The sequence below is a fragment of the Salmo trutta genome, chromosome 11 (assembly GCF_901001165.1).
Source record: "Salmo trutta chromosome 11, fSalTru1.1, whole genome shotgun sequence".
NCBI lineage: Eukaryota > Metazoa > Chordata > Actinopteri > Salmoniformes > Salmonidae > Salmo > Salmo trutta.
Window position 1 is genome coordinate 14,098,733 of NC_042967.1, and position 16,723 is coordinate 14,115,455.

General features: G+C 44.7%; 1 protein-coding gene across 8 annotated transcripts in view; it reads left to right on the plus strand.

Annotated features, from left to right (window-relative positions):
• The window catches only part of LOC115202250 (type II inositol 3,4-bisphosphate 4-phosphatase), a 200,972-nt gene that overhangs the window by 164,528 nt on the left and 19,721 nt on the right, over positions 1-16,723 (plus strand). For all 8 annotated transcript variants that reach the window (XM_029766256.1, XM_029766259.1, XM_029766258.1 and 5 more), the window contains 4 exons: positions 1,696-1,843; positions 10,059-10,234; positions 14,445-14,568; positions 15,789-15,915. In XM_029766256.1, the coding sequence (XP_029622116.1) occupies positions 1,696-1,843; positions 10,059-10,234; positions 14,445-14,568; positions 15,789-15,915 (575 nt within the window). The remainder of the gene's footprint in view (positions 1-1,695; positions 1,844-10,058; positions 10,235-14,444; positions 14,569-15,788; positions 15,916-16,723) is intronic.

The following is a 16,723-nucleotide window of genomic DNA, read 5'->3' on the forward strand; positions in this document are numbered from 1 at the left end:
GCAAATAGTTAAAGTACAAAAAGGAAAATAATCAAAGCATAAATATGGGTTGTATTTACAATGGTGTTTGTTCTTCACTGGTTGACCTTTTCTTGTGGCAACAGGTCACAAATCTTGCTGCTGTGATGGAACACTATGGTATTTCACCCTGTAGATATGTGAGTTTATCAAAATTGGATTTGTTTTCAAATTCTTTGCGGGTCTGTTTAATCTGAGGGAAATATGTGTCTCTAATATTGTCATACATTTGGCAGGAGGTTAGGAAGTGCAGATCATTTTCCACCTAATTTTGTGGGCAGTGTGCACATAGCCTGTCTTCTCTTGAGAGCCAGGTCTGCCTACGGCGGCCTTTCTCAATAGCAAGGCTATGCTCACTGAGTCTGTACATAGTCAAAGCTCGCTCACTCACTCACTCACTCTCTCTGTCTCTCTCTCTCTCTCTCTCTCTCTCTCTCTCTCTCTCTCTCTCTCTCTCTCTCTCTGTCTGACTCCCTCTCTCTCTCTCTCTCTCTCTGTCTGACTCCCTCTCTCTCTCTCTCTCTCTCTCTGTCTCTGTCTCACTCTCTCTCTTTCTGTCTCTCTCTCTCTCTCTCTCTCTCTCTCTCTCTCTCTCTCTCTCTCTCTCTCTTTGCCCAGTGCAAGTCTAAAAGTTGCTGTATCAGATTATAAAAAAATGTTAGTATCAGTTACAGAAGACTTAAGAAACTGTGTGCGCGTGCCGTGCGTGCTAATAGAAACGATGGGGACTCAGTCCAATAAAGCCATAGCTAACAGCAGGGACTTAGCCGGAGTCACACACTACAATTCCTAATCAGCCATCAAACAACTGTCTGCCTTTGAGAGGAGTTCAAAAACACTCACCTCTGAAACAAAGGACATCCAAACTGCACTCCAACACACACACACTAAGCCATGCTTGGCAAGCCTAATTACATTCCTCAACAGGCAGAAAGTGAATAAATCAATTAAAAAAGAGGGGTATTATGAGGACAATACGAAACAGAGGAGTTTGGAGGCTTTCCGCTCCAAAGTAGAAAAGCACTTTGAGAGTTATCTCTTCAAGCAGGCTGCAATTGCCATCGGAAACATACTGTGGCCTCTCGGGTTGAGTTTCCTGAGAGGAGAGAAACTCTTCATAGTGCTTCTGTGACCGATTGATTTTGAGACAATAAAAGTTAAAGGCTAGTAGAACTCTGGTGATAAAGGCTTTGAACAGCCAACGTCCAATCATACTCAAACCCACTGTAGTGGCCCAAGGCAGAGATATACATCCATATTTAAAATGGTTGATATTATTTCTTAGATTCTATGTTTTGGGATCAAATAGTACCTTGCACATCGTGGTTCGCTAACAGACCGGTGTGGGACATGGATTGATCTTCCAGACAGCTCACATGGGGCAGCAGGTAGCCCAGTGGTTAGAGCGTTGGACTAGTAAACGAAAGGTTGCAAGATTGAATCCCCGAGCTGACAAGGTAAAAATATGTCGTTCTGCCCCTGAACAAGGCAGTTAACCCACTGTTCCAAGGCTGTCATTGAAAATAAGTCTTAACTGACTTGCCTAGTTAAATACAAATAAACATGCAGATTGACATCTTTTCTCTCTCTCTCCCTTTCTTTTAGCTATCTCTCTCTCTCACACACACACACAGACACACAGAGGCCAGGTGCTGATGTTGTGTTTGTCTCCTCTAGGACAGGGTGTGGGCCGACGTGGCGAAGAGCCTCAACTGTGTCATCGCCATGGTGGACAAGCTCCAGGAGCAGGAACCAATCAACAATAACCAGGAACAACCAATCCCTAAGCAGGTCCTGGCTGATGTCATCACCTCCCACAACCCTGGTAAGAGTTTCACTGCTGAATGTGTCGTATATCAAAGAGTGACTCAAGTAACAGTTAACAGAACAACACGGCTCTACATCCATAACAATGTCCTATACATGTACAGTAGCCTAGTCCCAGATCTATTGGTGTTGTCTTGCCATGTTGATATCACCTACATACAGTTATATAGTCCTGCAATACTAACCAGAAATACTTCCATAGAGTCCTGGATGTATCTAGATGGCACACGCTCTAGTCCTTCAGTCTTAACTCCTTCTCACCATAGGATGGCAGTCACGTACCACGACAGCCAGTTGCAGTATTTGGTCTGCACAAAATCTGCACACACACACTCAGACTCTCAGAAATGACAGAATGAAGCGCGAGAGGTTGGTGGCACCTTAATTGGGGAGGACGGGCTCGTGGTAATGACCGGAGCATACAGCTAAATACATCAAACTCGTGGTTTGATGCCATTCCATTCGCTCCGTTCCAGCCATTATTATGAGCCCTCCTCCCCTCAGCAGCCTCCACTGGAATTAAGGTAAGAAGGAGAGAGTGCATAAATAACACATTGACCACAGAGAAGTGGAGCAAGGACCTCTTGTTATTCACACCCAGATGTTATCTCTCCTGCATCCAATCAAATCTTAGTGTCGTGTCCCTACTACTGTCAGGTGGTTGGCAGATTGGTGCAGGCTTAAGCCTGACCGGGCGAAGGTGTTGGCTCCCGTATCAGGATAGTGTGTGTGTGCATGTTGGTGAATCATTAATGTGTATGAGCATGGCAGCCGATCTAGTGACACGTCTTTGTCCAAACATTCACAGAGGTAAGCAGCACACAGCATTTTATTAAGGTAGAGAACAGACACAGGTAGTAAGCAGGACACAGCATTTTATTAAGGTAGAGAACAGACACAGGTAGTAAGCAGGACGCAGCATTTTATTAAGGTAGAGAACAGACACAGGGAGTGGTCGTCCTCAACTGTTTGAAGAGAAAGGGAGGATTAATGAAGAAAAAAATTCTCTGTGGTGGTGTTCAGACCGAGGGCTGTGATTGGTCTAGCCAAGACTCCCGTTGACAAGGCATTGTAAGAGTTTGTCTGTTTGGACAGGGCCTGGTGGGAAGAGGAAGGGTGAATGTGTGTGTAGTGTGTTTTCAAAGCGAGATAAGGCATGATTTATTTGGCAAGAGGAACCTAGATGTTGAGTGCTAAACTTTTTTAAATCTGGTTTGTGTGGGGGTGGAGGATGTGTGTGTGTGTGTGTGTGCGTACTTGTTTTTGTTTGTGAGTGAAAGAGAGGGAGAGAAAGGAAGCAAGAAAGGTGAGGGGGAGTGTGGGTTTAAAGAGATTTGATTAGCTTTTCCTGGCTTTTGTTGACATAAGCAGTCAGTGGGAAAAAAATGATATTAAACGTTTTTCCACAATGGTGTTCCTCACACCATCACATGTAGGCTTCGTCACAGCATTGGAGCCATGGAAGAAAAGGGGATACCTAGTCAGTTGTACAACTGAATGCATTCAACTGAAATGTGTCTTCCGCGTTTAACCCAACAAGCAGGTGCTCTGGACTAATGAGTCAAATATTTGGCTGTAGCAGAAGGCAGTTTGTTTGCCGAAGGGCTGGAGAGCGATACACGAATGGGTGTCTGCAGGCAACAGTGAAGCATGGTGGAGGTTCCTTGCAAGTTTGGGGCTGCATTTCTGCAAATGGAGATGGGGATTTAGTCAGAGTTAATGGTTTCCTCAATGCTGAGAAGTACAGGCAGATACTTATGCATCATGTAATACCATCAGGGAGGCATCTGATTGGCCCCAAACATACAGCGAAGTCATTAAGAACTATCTTCAGCGTAAAGAAGAACAAGGAGTCCTGGAAGTGATGGTACGGCCCCCACAGAGCCCTGATCTCAACATCATCGAGTCTGTCTGGGATTACATGAAGAGAGAGAAGCACCTGAGGCTGCCTAAATCCACAGAAGAACTGTGGTTAGTTCTCCAAGATGTTTGGGCCAACCTACCTGCCGAGTTCCATAAACTGTGTGCAAGTGTGCCTACAAGAATTGATGCTGTTATGAAGGCTGTTGCGTAATCGTACTGAAGGTAGCTAAGGAGTCAAGCGCAGGAGAGCAGAGATGTCAATGTAGCATCTTTAATAGGCAAGTCCCAAAACAGTACAGGTACAAGGTCCATAAACGCCCGAGACAATGGAACACACAGTTACTCACGGAAGGAGGAAAATAACGCTCCTACTATACTTAACACACGGTACACACGTGAATACACTGAGGAAAAAACCTCCACGAGCAACATGAAAATAACCCCGCACAAACCCAAGTGGGGAAACGGGGGTAAATATACACACAGAAATTAAAGCAAATGAAAACCAGGTGTGAATGAATCAAAGACAAAACCAACAGAAAAGTAAAAATTGATCGGTGATGGCTAGTAGGCCGGCGGCCAAGCACTGCCCGAACAAGGAGAAGAACTACCTTCGGTGGAAGTCGTGACAAAGGCAAAGGGTGGTCACACCAAATATGGATTTAATTTAGATTTTTCTTCTGTTCACTCACTTTGCATTTTGTTAATTGATAAATATAATCTACTGTATTAACATGTCTATTTTTCAAAGCATTCTTACTTTACAGCATTTTTTCACACCTGCCTTAAACTTCTGCACAGTACTGTATGTTTTCCAGTTTCCTTAAATACTTTGAAAATGCAACTTATTTCTATGTAAAAACTGAAATGGTCTATTCATTCCTTTTCCATTTTAGTAGACGTCTTATCCAGAACAACTTACAGTAGTGAGCGTATACATTGTCATACTGTTTTGTACTGGTCCCCCGTGGGAATCAAACCCACAACCCTGGCATTGCAAGCACCATGCTCTACCAACTGATCATCACAAACCACTTGATGTCTCAATGTACTTAATTACTGGATTGGTCATTGTTTTTCTTCATGATGATGGAAAGTCTACAGGTACAAACGTATATGTTCAGCTTATGTACAATACAATAATGTACATTTACAAGTGGTTTGTAAGGATGGTAAATTAGTACTGCACAACAATTGGTTGTTTTTCCATGTTATTTGATCAAGAATAATATTTAATTTGATGTGAACGTTTTGTCTTTGCCCATAACGTTGCACCTTTTGATGTAAATGTTTGATGACAGGGTTTTGTTCTTTCTGGATTTCATTAGAATGACAATCACAGAGAAATGGACAGGGCAACAACTTACAACTATTGAAACCTGCAAGATGCTGTTCTTAATAATTATACAACTATCTTTTTTGCCAAAGTGGAGATGCTAAACTTTTTTTTTTGCCCATGCTACAGAGGTTTATGTCAGTCCACTGCAGAGGTTAATATCAGTCCGCTGCAGAGGTTAATATCAGTCCGCTGCAGAGGTTAATATCAGTCCGCTGCAGAGGTTTATATCAGTCCACTGCAGAGGTTTATATCAGTCCGCTGCAGAGGTTAATATCAGTCCGCTGCAGAGGTTTATATCAGTCCGCTACAGAGGTTTATATCAGTCCGCTGCAGAGGTTTATATCAGTCCGCTGCAGAGGTTAATATCAGTCCGCTGCAGAGGTTAATATCAGTCCGCTGCAGAGGTTAATATCAGTCCGCTGCAGAGGTTAATATCAGTCCGCTGCAGAGGTTAATATCAGTCCGCTGCAGAGGTTAATATCAGTCCGCTGCAGAGGTTAATATCAGTCCGCTGCAGAGGTTAATATCAGTCCGCTGCAGAGGTTAATATCAGTCCGCTGCAGAGGTTAATATCAGTCCGCAGCAGAGGTTTATATCAGTCCGCCGCAGAGGTTTATATCAGTCCGCCGCAGAGGTTTATATCAGTCCGCCGCAGAGGTTTATATCAGTCCGCCGCAGAGGTCTATATCAGTCCGCCGCAGAGGTCTATATCAGTCCGCCGCAGAGGTCTATATCAGTCCGCCGCAGAGGTCTATATCAGTCCGCCGCAGAGGTCTATATCAGTCCGCCGCAGAGGTCTATATCAGTCCGCCGCAGAGGTCTATATCAGTCCGCCGCAGAGGTCTATATCAGTCCGCCGCAGAGGTCTATATCAGTCCGCCGCAGAGGTCTATATCAGTCCGCCGCAGAGGTCTACAGTTGAAGTCGGAAGTTTACATACACCTTAGCCAACTACATTTAAACTCAGTTTTTCACAATTCCTGACATTTAATCATAGTAAAAATTCCCTGTCTTAGGTCAGTTAGGATCACCACTTTATTTAAAAAATGTGAAATGTCAGAATAATAGTAGAGAGAAGGATTTATTTCAACTTTTATTTCTCTCATCACATTCCCAGTGGGTCAGAAGTTTACATACACTCAATTAGTATTTGGTAACATTGCCTTTAAATTGTTTAACTTGGGTCAAATGTTTTGGGTAACCTTCCACAAGCTTCCCACAATAAGTTGAGTGAATTTGGGCCGGTGTAACTGAGTCAGGTTTGCAGGCCTCCTTGCTCGCACAAGCTTTTTCAGTTCTGCCCACAAATTTTCTATACGATTGAGGTCAGGGCTTTGTGATGGCCACTCCAATACCTTGACTTTGTTGTCCTTAAGCCATTTTGCCACAACTTTGGAAGTATGCTTGGGGTCATTGTCCATTTGGAAGACCCATTTGCGACCAAGCTTTAACTTCCTAACTGATGTCTTGAGATGTTGCTTCATTATATCCACATAATTTTCTTTCCTCATGATGCCATCTATTTTGTGAAGTGCACCAGTCCCTCCTGCAGCAAAGCACCCCCACAACATGATGCTGCCACCCCGTGCTTCACGGTTTGGATGGTGTTCTTCGGCTTGCCAGCCTCCCCCTTTTTCCTCCAAACATAACGATGGTCATTATGGCCAAACTGTTCTATTTTTGTTTCATCAGACCAGGCGACATTTCTCCAAAAAGTACGATCTTCGTCCATGTGCAGTTGCAAACCGTAGTCTGGCTTTTTTATGGCGGTTTTGGAGCAGTGGCTTCTTCCTTGCTGAGTGGCCTTTCAGGTTATGTTGATATAGGACTCGTTTTACTGTGGATATAGATACTTTTGTACCTGTTTCCTCCAGCATCTTCACAAGGTCCTTTGCTGTTATTCTGGGATTGATTTGCACTTTTTGCATCAAAGTACGTTCATCTCTAGGAGACTGAACGTGTCTCCTTCCTGAGCGGTGTGACGGCTGCATGGTCCCATGGTGTTTATACTTGCGTACTATTGTTTGTACAGATGAATGTGGTACCTTCAGGTGTTTGCAAATTGCTCCCAATGATGAACCACGCTTGTGGAGGTCTACAAATTTTTTATGAGGTCCTGGCTGATTTCTTTTGATTTTCCGATGATGTCAAGCAAAGGTGGCACTGAGTTTGAGGGTAGGCCTTGAAATACATCCACAGGTACACCTCCAATTGACTCAAATAAAGTCAATTAGCCTATCAGAAGCTTCTAAAGCCATGACATAATTTTCTGGAATTTTCCAAGCTGTTTAAAGGCACAGTCAACTTAGTGTAGGTAAACTTCTGACCCACTGGAATTGTGATACAATGAATTATAAGTGAAATATTCTGTCTGTAAACAATTGTTGGAAAATGACATATCATGCACAAAGTAGATGTCCTAACCGACTTGCCAAAACTATTGTCACGCTCGTCGATAAAGACGGACCAAGGCGAAGCGTGAGTATAGTTCCACATCTTTTATTAAAGTGAAACTAAGAAAACAACAAACATACAACGAACGGGAAATCATAGTGCTCAACACAATTACACAAAACAATATCCCACAAAGCAGGTGGGAACAGGAAACCCTTAAGTATGATCCCCAATTAGAGACAACGAACATCAGCTGCCTCTAATTGGGAACCATACTAAGAGCACCAACATAGAAATAAAAACACTAAAACACCCCCTAGTCACACCCTGACCTACAACACCCTAGAGAACCAAGGAATCTCTATGGTCAGGGCGTGACAGTACCCCCCGCCCCCAAATGTGCGGACTCCGGCCGCAAAACCTGAAACCAAATGGGGAGGGTAGGGGGGTTGACTAGTGTCGGTGGCGGCTCCGGTGCGGGTTGTAGCCCCCGCCCAGACCCCGGATCCAGCCATGATGCCGGGCTGAACGCCGTGCCTAGACTGGGCATCGGCGCAGAGGAAGGCTCCGGCCTTGGAGCGGTACTGGATGCCGTGCCTGAACTGGGCACCGGTGCAGAGGAGGGCTCCGGCCATGGAGCTGGGTGGGACGCCGTGCCTGGACTGGGCACCGGCGCAGAGGAAGGCTCCGGCCATGGAGCTGTGTTGGCTGCCGTGCCTGGACTGGGCACCGTCACAGAGGATGGCTCCAGCCCTGGAGCGGGACTGGACACCGGCACAGAGGAAGGCTCCGACCCTGGAGCGGGACTGGACACCGTGCCTGGTCTGGGCACCGGCGCAGAGGAAGGCTCCGGCCTTGGAGCGGGACTGGACACTGTGCCTGGACTGGGCACCGGGGCAGAGGAGGGCTCCGGCCATGGAGCTGGGTTGGCCACCGTTCCTGGACTGGGCACCGGCGCAGAGGAAGGCTCCAGCCTTGGAGTGGGACTAGACACCATGCCTGGACTGGGCACCGGCGCAGAGGAAGGCTCCAGCCTTGGAGCGGGACTGGACGCTGTGCCTGGACTGGGCACCGTCGCAGAAGAAGGCTCTGGCCATGGCACCGGCGCAGGAAGCTCCAGGCCGTGGATCGTCACTGGAAGCTCCGGACCGTTGACCGTCACTGGAAGCTCCGGGACGTTGACCGTTGCTGGAAGCTCCGGACTGTGAACCGTCGCTGGAAGCTCCGGACTGTGAACCGTCGATGGAAGCTCTGGACTGTGAACCGTCGCTGGAAGCTCTGGACTGTAAACCGTCGCTGGAGGTTCCGGGCTGTAGAGGCGCACTCGAGGCCTGGTGCGTGGAGCCGGCACAGGTGGCACAGGACTGGTGACATGCACTTCAGGGCGAGTGCGGGGAGCAGGCACAGGTCGTACCAGACTGGGGAGGCGCACTGGAGGCCTGGTGCGTGGAGCCGGCACAGGACGTACTGGCTGGGGAGGCGCACTGGAGGCCTGGTGCGTGGAGCCGGCACAGGACGTACCGGGCTGGGGAGGCGCACTGGAGGCCTGGTGCGTAGAGCCGGCACAGTTGGCACCGGACTGGTGAAACGCACTTCAGGGCGAGTGCAGGTAGCAGGCACAGGACGTACCGGGCTGGGGAGGCGCACTGGAGGCCTGGTGCGTGGAGCCGGCACAGGACGTACCGGCTGGGGAGGCGCACTGGAGGCCTGGTGTGTGGAGCCGGCAGAGGTGGCACCGGACTGGTGACTGGAAACACCAGCCTCTTGGGTTCCTACTGCAGTATCCAACAGTCATTATGGAACACCAGCCTCTTGGGTTCCTACTGTAGTATCCAACAGTCATTATGAAACACCAGCCTCTTGGGTTCATACTGCAGTATCCAACAGTCATTATGAAACACCAGCCTCTTGGGTTCATACTGCAGTATCCAACAGTCATTATGAAACACCAGCCTCTTGGGTTCATACTGCAGTATCCAACAGTCATTATGAAACACCAGCCTCTTGGGTTCATACTGCAGTATCCAACAGTCATTATGGAACACCAGCCTCTTGGGTTCATACTACAGTATCCAACAGTCATTCACACACTTGACCACTACATTCTCAAACCTCAGTGACTAAAACTGGATGGACTTTCTGCCTTGACCCCTGCCTTGACCCCACTGATGTTTGACAGATGTCTGCTTCGAATCAGTTTTGAATCCACAATTGTTTCTAAATTGGAGACCCTAGAAGCTAAACAAACTGTCCAAACTGTCCAAACTATCTAAACTATGAACAAACAAAGGTATATTGTTACAAATATGCAACTAGATCAGATGTGTTAGAGCTGCAACCAGCTGCAAAACATTTCTCAAACATTTAAACAAACCACTGAAAGGATTCCCAGCCCTTGGAGAACATACCGTAACTGAAGTTTTGAATAATTCTTCAGGATGGCAACTTAACATTTTCATCAACTATTCTCATCGTCTTTAATGCTGATGCATTTCTAGGCTCCTTAATCAGCACAACTAAAGATGTAGAGAAATCAGGACACATCAAGATTCCAACATAGTCTGTGTAATGTATGGTTCTCATGTCTTCTCCTGTCATCTCTCTCTGTATGTTGCAGAAGGGGATTGGCGGGAGCAGCTCTGCCCCCTGGTTGTGAGGTTGAAGGAGTGCGTCGCGGAGGTGGTGGTGCGGGCCAGGAGGGCCATGACCTTCGTCCTGCTGCAGGAGGCGGCCTGCAGCATCCCCCAGGGACTGTTCCTCAAGCAGAGGAGGGATGTGGTCTTCAGTCAGGCGGTAGGTGGCCACCTGTGAAATGAGGACTCCACTTTGGAAACAGCCTATAGATATTTGTTGCAATTGATTTGTCTGTCAAGGCTCTCTAACCAATGGCAACGTTTTTCAGCTGTTAAGGAGCTAGTTATGATGTACAGTATCAAACAACCATTCAACGGCATGTGTTTGTTTACATAATTTACACAAGAGATTAGTTAGCATTTCACTGACTATGTTTCTACTGAAACACTGCTCCTAATCCTAGCATATGCAGTAATTGGAAGTGATCCAGCAAGTCTTTGAAACTGATCCGGCAGCAGCTCAGACTACTTGCAGGAAAATTACATTCAGAGATTGTTTGAATTAACTTGTGACCTAGATAAACAGGTCTTTTATCAGCTGATAATGCCTTAGAATGCCATAATGGTCCATACATAATCTCTGCAGCAGGGGGTCAACTCAGTCCACAGTTGGGCGGTAGGCTTTTGTGTGAATTAGGGCTGACCCCCATTAGTTGACTGGAATGACATGTACCTCTGCATTTATTTTTTGCCAAGGATTTCTGTAATTACACAAAGACGAATATAATTGTGCCCATCTCAGTGAACTAATCCATTGTGAAGGCCTAGACTAAAAGCCAATTTATGTTTGATCTGAAAATGTGGTCGGAGGCTCCATATGGAAGGTGTGAGGCAATTATGGAGCCTCCAGAGTCATGCTGAGGCCAAATCGAGCTCTGTACCACATCGCCATGCGCCTCTTAAATGTTGTAACAATGCAGAGGGCGTTGTATAGCTGTGCATTGACATGTGTCGTGTCTTTGGGCATTATTAAAACTGAAGACTTATTTTTATCAAATAACTCTCTGTAATTATTATTACGCGATTAAACTGATTAATCATGTAACTGTAATTAACTTGAAGGTCGGGGCACCAAGGAAAATATTCAGATTACAAAGTATTCATTTTCCTAATATAACTTTCAGATATTATAATATCTGATCGATTTGTCTCCCCATTAATGATGTGTTATTTACCTCGTCAGTCTCATTCCAAACGTCGTAAATTGTTGGTTATCTGCACGAACCCAGTCTCCACTATGAGTCATCCATACGTCAATTGTCTTAAAATCATTTATTTACTAAACTAAATAATTCAACAGAAATGCAAAACAAACAGATATTGTCACAAAGAAATGGTAGAGGAATGTGCCCTAGTGGGCTAAACCGGCATGGTGGCTTGTTAAACAAAAGGGGAGTGGGGGGGATCAGCTGAGGAGACACTACAGAGTTGATAAATATTAACAATTGAAATGCTAATCCTTTGCACATGAACGCTCACTCATTCGGGAACAATTGCAATCAATATATATATTTACGCTCAGTGTGTTGTCGGGATCTTTGTTGGAAAGGTCGTTCTGTTGGAGAGTTTTCCGCGCTCTCTCTCTCTCTCTCGTGGTTAGGATGGATAGTTCAGAGTGACATTCATTCATGTCGTTATAGAATGGATGTTTCTGGCAGTTGTCGCATTCAATGATACCGAATTCCTAGCTGCAGACTAGTAATAAATACTTAAGACTTGTTATTTTTCTGTCGGTATTGATAGTCTAAGAGTTTAACCACGTGGTATTGTTAAAGTTCAGTAGAGGGATGCATGGTCCAATCTTGGCCCTCTCGTTATCGAGGTAAGCTGGTCTAAGGAAGAAACCCTGGGTGGGGGGTTTATATACTGAACGTAGAAAAGGCTGTCACATGACGCCAGGTCCTGTCTGTGTCCCTGGGGGCGTGCCGATGACTTAGTTAAGACTCCAAAGGGAATTGGAGTTTAAATCATTAAACAGTCCAAAATCACATTACACAATATCACAAACAGTTCTATCCTTATTCATTAATTTTATACAACCATTTAGATGTAAGTCTCCTAGCTGAGGCTAGTATATAAACATTATTATGGTAATATGGCCGTATTGTCTCTCATGAGTTTCATAAAATTGTACCAAATGGACCAGTTCGTAGCTGGATTCTTCACCGATCTTTTATACCTTCTCCAGAACATAAATGTAGTTTGGTTCTCCAATTCTGTGAGGTGGAAGAATCCTTTGTTCTCTATACAAAACCCACTATGTCTCAAAACTGTGGACATGAGGCAGGACATTCTCCTTCGGAATTTATGACCGCACTCACTTAGCCTGGTGTCAGAAGTATAGAGGTCGGGGGATGGTGCATAGAAAAGGCCTGGTGCAGAGGGAGGGGGGTCAACTGTGCTCGCTGTACCCAAAGAGGCAACGTCATGACACATGATTGGTTGACGGTAGTTGGAGCCGGTACATCCTGTATAAACACAAACTCACTTCCTTGACAACTTCCTTCACAACAGCTCTTCACTGCTCCGTGAAGCGCAAGAAGTATGAATGCCTTGACTTCTGCAGGGGCCGTATCGCCGTAAATGCTGCATGGCCGATGCAGACGTCGGATTGACCATGCAGCACCCAGATGCACAATGCACTTCTCTCTCCAGAATGAGCTCTCTTCCGCCAATTTGTGCACATTCATTTTTCACAACTTGATTGTGTGAATTGTTTACGGTTGGTTGTTAGTGTATATCCTGTTTCAATTCATATATCACCAGTAGTACATTTGCCATCATTAATTCCTATAATTTCTAATATAGAATGTTTGTTTGGTTATGGTAATTTCTGTTAATGCATCCAATATATTATTATTCCAGTCTTCCTGTTCTCATTGTCTGAGTGGAGACATTGTTTGCAGAGCGCACAACCTATGCTACACTTGTGAGAAACACGTTTTGGTTTATTTCATTCCATTGAATAGTTTTGTTTGGAGCGTTCCTGTCAATGTTGAGTAAGGACACGCATCTGATTGTGCATAGAAGTATATACGCCTGCAAATGTAGGCATATAAATGTGCCCATTTGGGGATCTGATAGTATTTCTGATTGGCTTAATACACCACCCCTAATGAGCTGTGGAGCTTCTCGAAGTAATGTTTTCTTCACCTCAAACAGCAAGCAAACTGTCTTTTTTTTGGTTTTACATCCATTGAGAATGACAATAGTTCCTCAATGTATTTGAAAAATCTTTCCAGCTCTCTCCCTTTTGGTGACCACTCAGCGTGAAAGGGAAAAATGTAATGCTCTCATCCAGTGGAAACATCATAAAGTAGGCCTACCTGATTACTCCTTATCAGTGCTTGACTTGGACTTAAATAGGTTCCGGTACTCATTTTGGGTGCTGGTACTGTTTTATATTTAGGGGCAGGAGCTCCACAATACTTTTGACATAATATTCGCAAGCATTAGAACATTCTAGATGCTGCTACTCAGCTCCGGTGAGCTCCTGCCCAAGTCAAGCACTGCATCTAATCCCGTGCACAAATACCCTACAGCTGTGTCTGTCTCGAGCTCACTGGAAACTCTAAGGGCCCCAGAATATTTTATACAATGTTGCAAGTTCAATAGCATTAGCTTCCAGCCAGACCAAGTTTACAGTTGATACAATGTTTCAAGTTCGTTGCAGACAGGCCATGCATAGCCATGTGATTCATAGGATATTTTTTTATCATGATATTTTTTTTTTTGCAGGCCGCAATGAAGACATTATTATAAATTAAATGAAAGTCTTCCACGTAAATGTGCATAGAAAAACTATAAGTGGCACACAGATCAGTAGAAAGGGTAAGATAGATTGGCATTCCACATGAGAAAGGTTGCAGACTCCTCTTGTAGCTTATTACCGGCAACTTCAGGAAAGTAACGGACGAATCTGCGAAATCCAGCAGAAGCGAGAGGAGAATGGTTGGGTCAGGTTAAGGTTTTTTTCTCCAAGATCTCTGAGAAATTACTCTTGAGTAATTTGTGTGTTATTTAATCAAACAGTAAGCTTAAAGCATCAGACAAGCTCAATGCTGTTGATTTTATTGAAACACATATATGTCTTTATATGGAAAAATACACGTAAAAAAATGTAGACCAATTGATTGGTCGAAAGAACAGACGACTTTCGGTCGACCAAGGTTTTTTTGGGGCAGGGACTGCCCTAGTGTGAATGCCTTACCCTTTGCCCAACTGGATACAGAGATAATAATATAAATGGATGATGTGAATAAATTATGTTGTGTGCCGTGTTGCTTTTTGATTGAACCCTCTGTGTGTGTGTGTGTGTGTGTGTGTGTGTGTGTGTGTGTGTGTGTGTGTGTGTGTGTGTGTGTGTACAGCTAGCTGCGTTGGCGTGTGGTTTCGTCATGAGGCTGTACGCGGGGATGGAGGATAAGGGCTTCCTCAGGCAGCTACACCTAGTGGGCCTGGTGGCACAGTTCGAAAGCCTGCTCAGCACCTACAGTGAGTACTCTAGTGGGGTCAAAGGTCAACTGTCTTACACACTGATCTAAGGTCTGTTTTTGCATTTCCACCCCTAACAGTGGAGTTTAGGATTGAGGGAAGGTAAGCTCATCCGAGATTTGTGTCTAAGGGTTACTTTTACCTAAAGGATTACCCAATGTGAAAGGTCCTTCAAGACTAACAAAGAGTACAGGAAGTTGTATAACATGCTTTTATACAGTAACGCACAATTAATAAAGATGGTACCATTTGATAATTGATCCACATCTATACCATTGTATAAATTAGGCAATTCCATGGTATTATTTAGGTGCATGGCAGTACCATCATACTTCAAAGCTAAAACCATGGTACATTTCCATGATTCAGATCTATACCATGAAATAAATTATGCAATACCATGGTCATATTTAGGTACAATTGTAATTCCATGGTAGTACCATCATACTTCAAGGCTAAAACCATGGTACATTTCCAAGATTAAGACTGTACCATGGTATTAGTGAAAATACAATAGGATTACCATGGTTATGAATGAAAGTACCATAGTGGTACCATGGTACATTTTTGTAAGGAATAGTTTGAAGGCATGTACTGCAGAAAGATTATCTGGTTACCATGGAGATGGCCTGATTCACTGACTTAAAGTCTCATCAAAGAGATAGCACTTTTACGATCAAGACAACATTTTTTTTAAATGCCTCAGAAGATAACAAACCACTTTTCATGTAGTTACTTTCTTCTAAACTTGTTTATATTACTTTCTAGTATGTCAAGCTAGTTTACAGAGTATCTAGCTAACTAGCCAGCTAGCTTTGTAGCTATGAATTGTTAATCTTCCATTGTTTAGCTAAGTAGCTAGCTGGTTGATGTTTTCCTTTTGTAACCAGGGCAGATTTAAGCAACAATCACCTCCTTAAATGCTGTTTACATTGATATCCATACTGAATGAAGCAGTTATGGGACCTCGTGGGCACCCTTAACTTTTCACTTAATTTAAGAGGGAATTCACCTTAAAAGTATTTGTGCAACTAACTTAAAGTTAAGGAAACTTTAAGGGAAATGATAAGGGGAAAATTAACTTAAGGTGTTTTATGCAGCTGGGCCCTATTGCCCATTTTGTTGCCCAGTGTATTTCTCCTACTATGACCAGAACAGATTGTCTACTTCAAGTGAACAGGAAGTAACCTCTAATTGACAAATTGGTTTTGCTGTTACAGGTGAGGAGATTGGCATGCTGGAGGACATGGAGGTGGGCATCTCAGACCTGCACCGGGTGGCCTTCAAGATCACCCAGGCCAAGACAGACGACCCCTGTGACCTGCAACCTGTAGTCATCGGCAGGCGGTGAGACTCTATTACCCAGCATCCTTTAACCAGTGGTTTTGTCATTACAAGGGAGATTACATAGTGTGTCATAGTTTTTTTTAGAGATCAGCTTGGGGACTTCATACATCATATCATACTAAAATACAGAGTAATACATTATTATTGATCCAACTTGGCTAATTATTTTATCAGGTGTATCAGGTGTATAGCTTTCCCTATTCTCTCTTGGACAGATCTCTGTAAACATAACTGGTACCGTATAATTTGTCGGGAAGAAATTGGATGGGTGGGATAATGAGTAGCTGTAGTTCCTGTGTTTGGGTTTTTCGTCACTGGTTAGTTGGACAAATCACGATTTCGCAGGTGTTAGCATCTTTCAAATTTATAAAGCACCCCCTGGGTGGCGCAGTGGTCTAAGGCACTGCATCGCGGTGCTAGCTGTGCCACCAGAGATTCTGGGTTTGAGCCCAGGCTTTGTTGCAGCCGGCCGCGACCGGGAGGCCCATGGGGCGATGCACAGTTGTCCGGGTTAGGGAGGGTTTGGCCGGCAGGGATATCCTTGTCTCATTGCACACAAGTGACTCCTGTGGCGGACCAGGTCGCCAGGTGTACGGTGTTTCCTCTGACACATTGGTGCGGCTGGCTTCTGGGTTAGATATGAGGACGCACTGTGTCAAGAGGATGTTTCGGAGGACGCATGGCTCTCGACCTTGCAGCGATGAGACAAGACTGTAACTACTACCAATTGGATACCACGAAATTGGGGAGTTAAAAAAAGGGGGGGGAAAATCCCAAAAAAGAAAGGGGAGGGCACATTTGGCCTGCA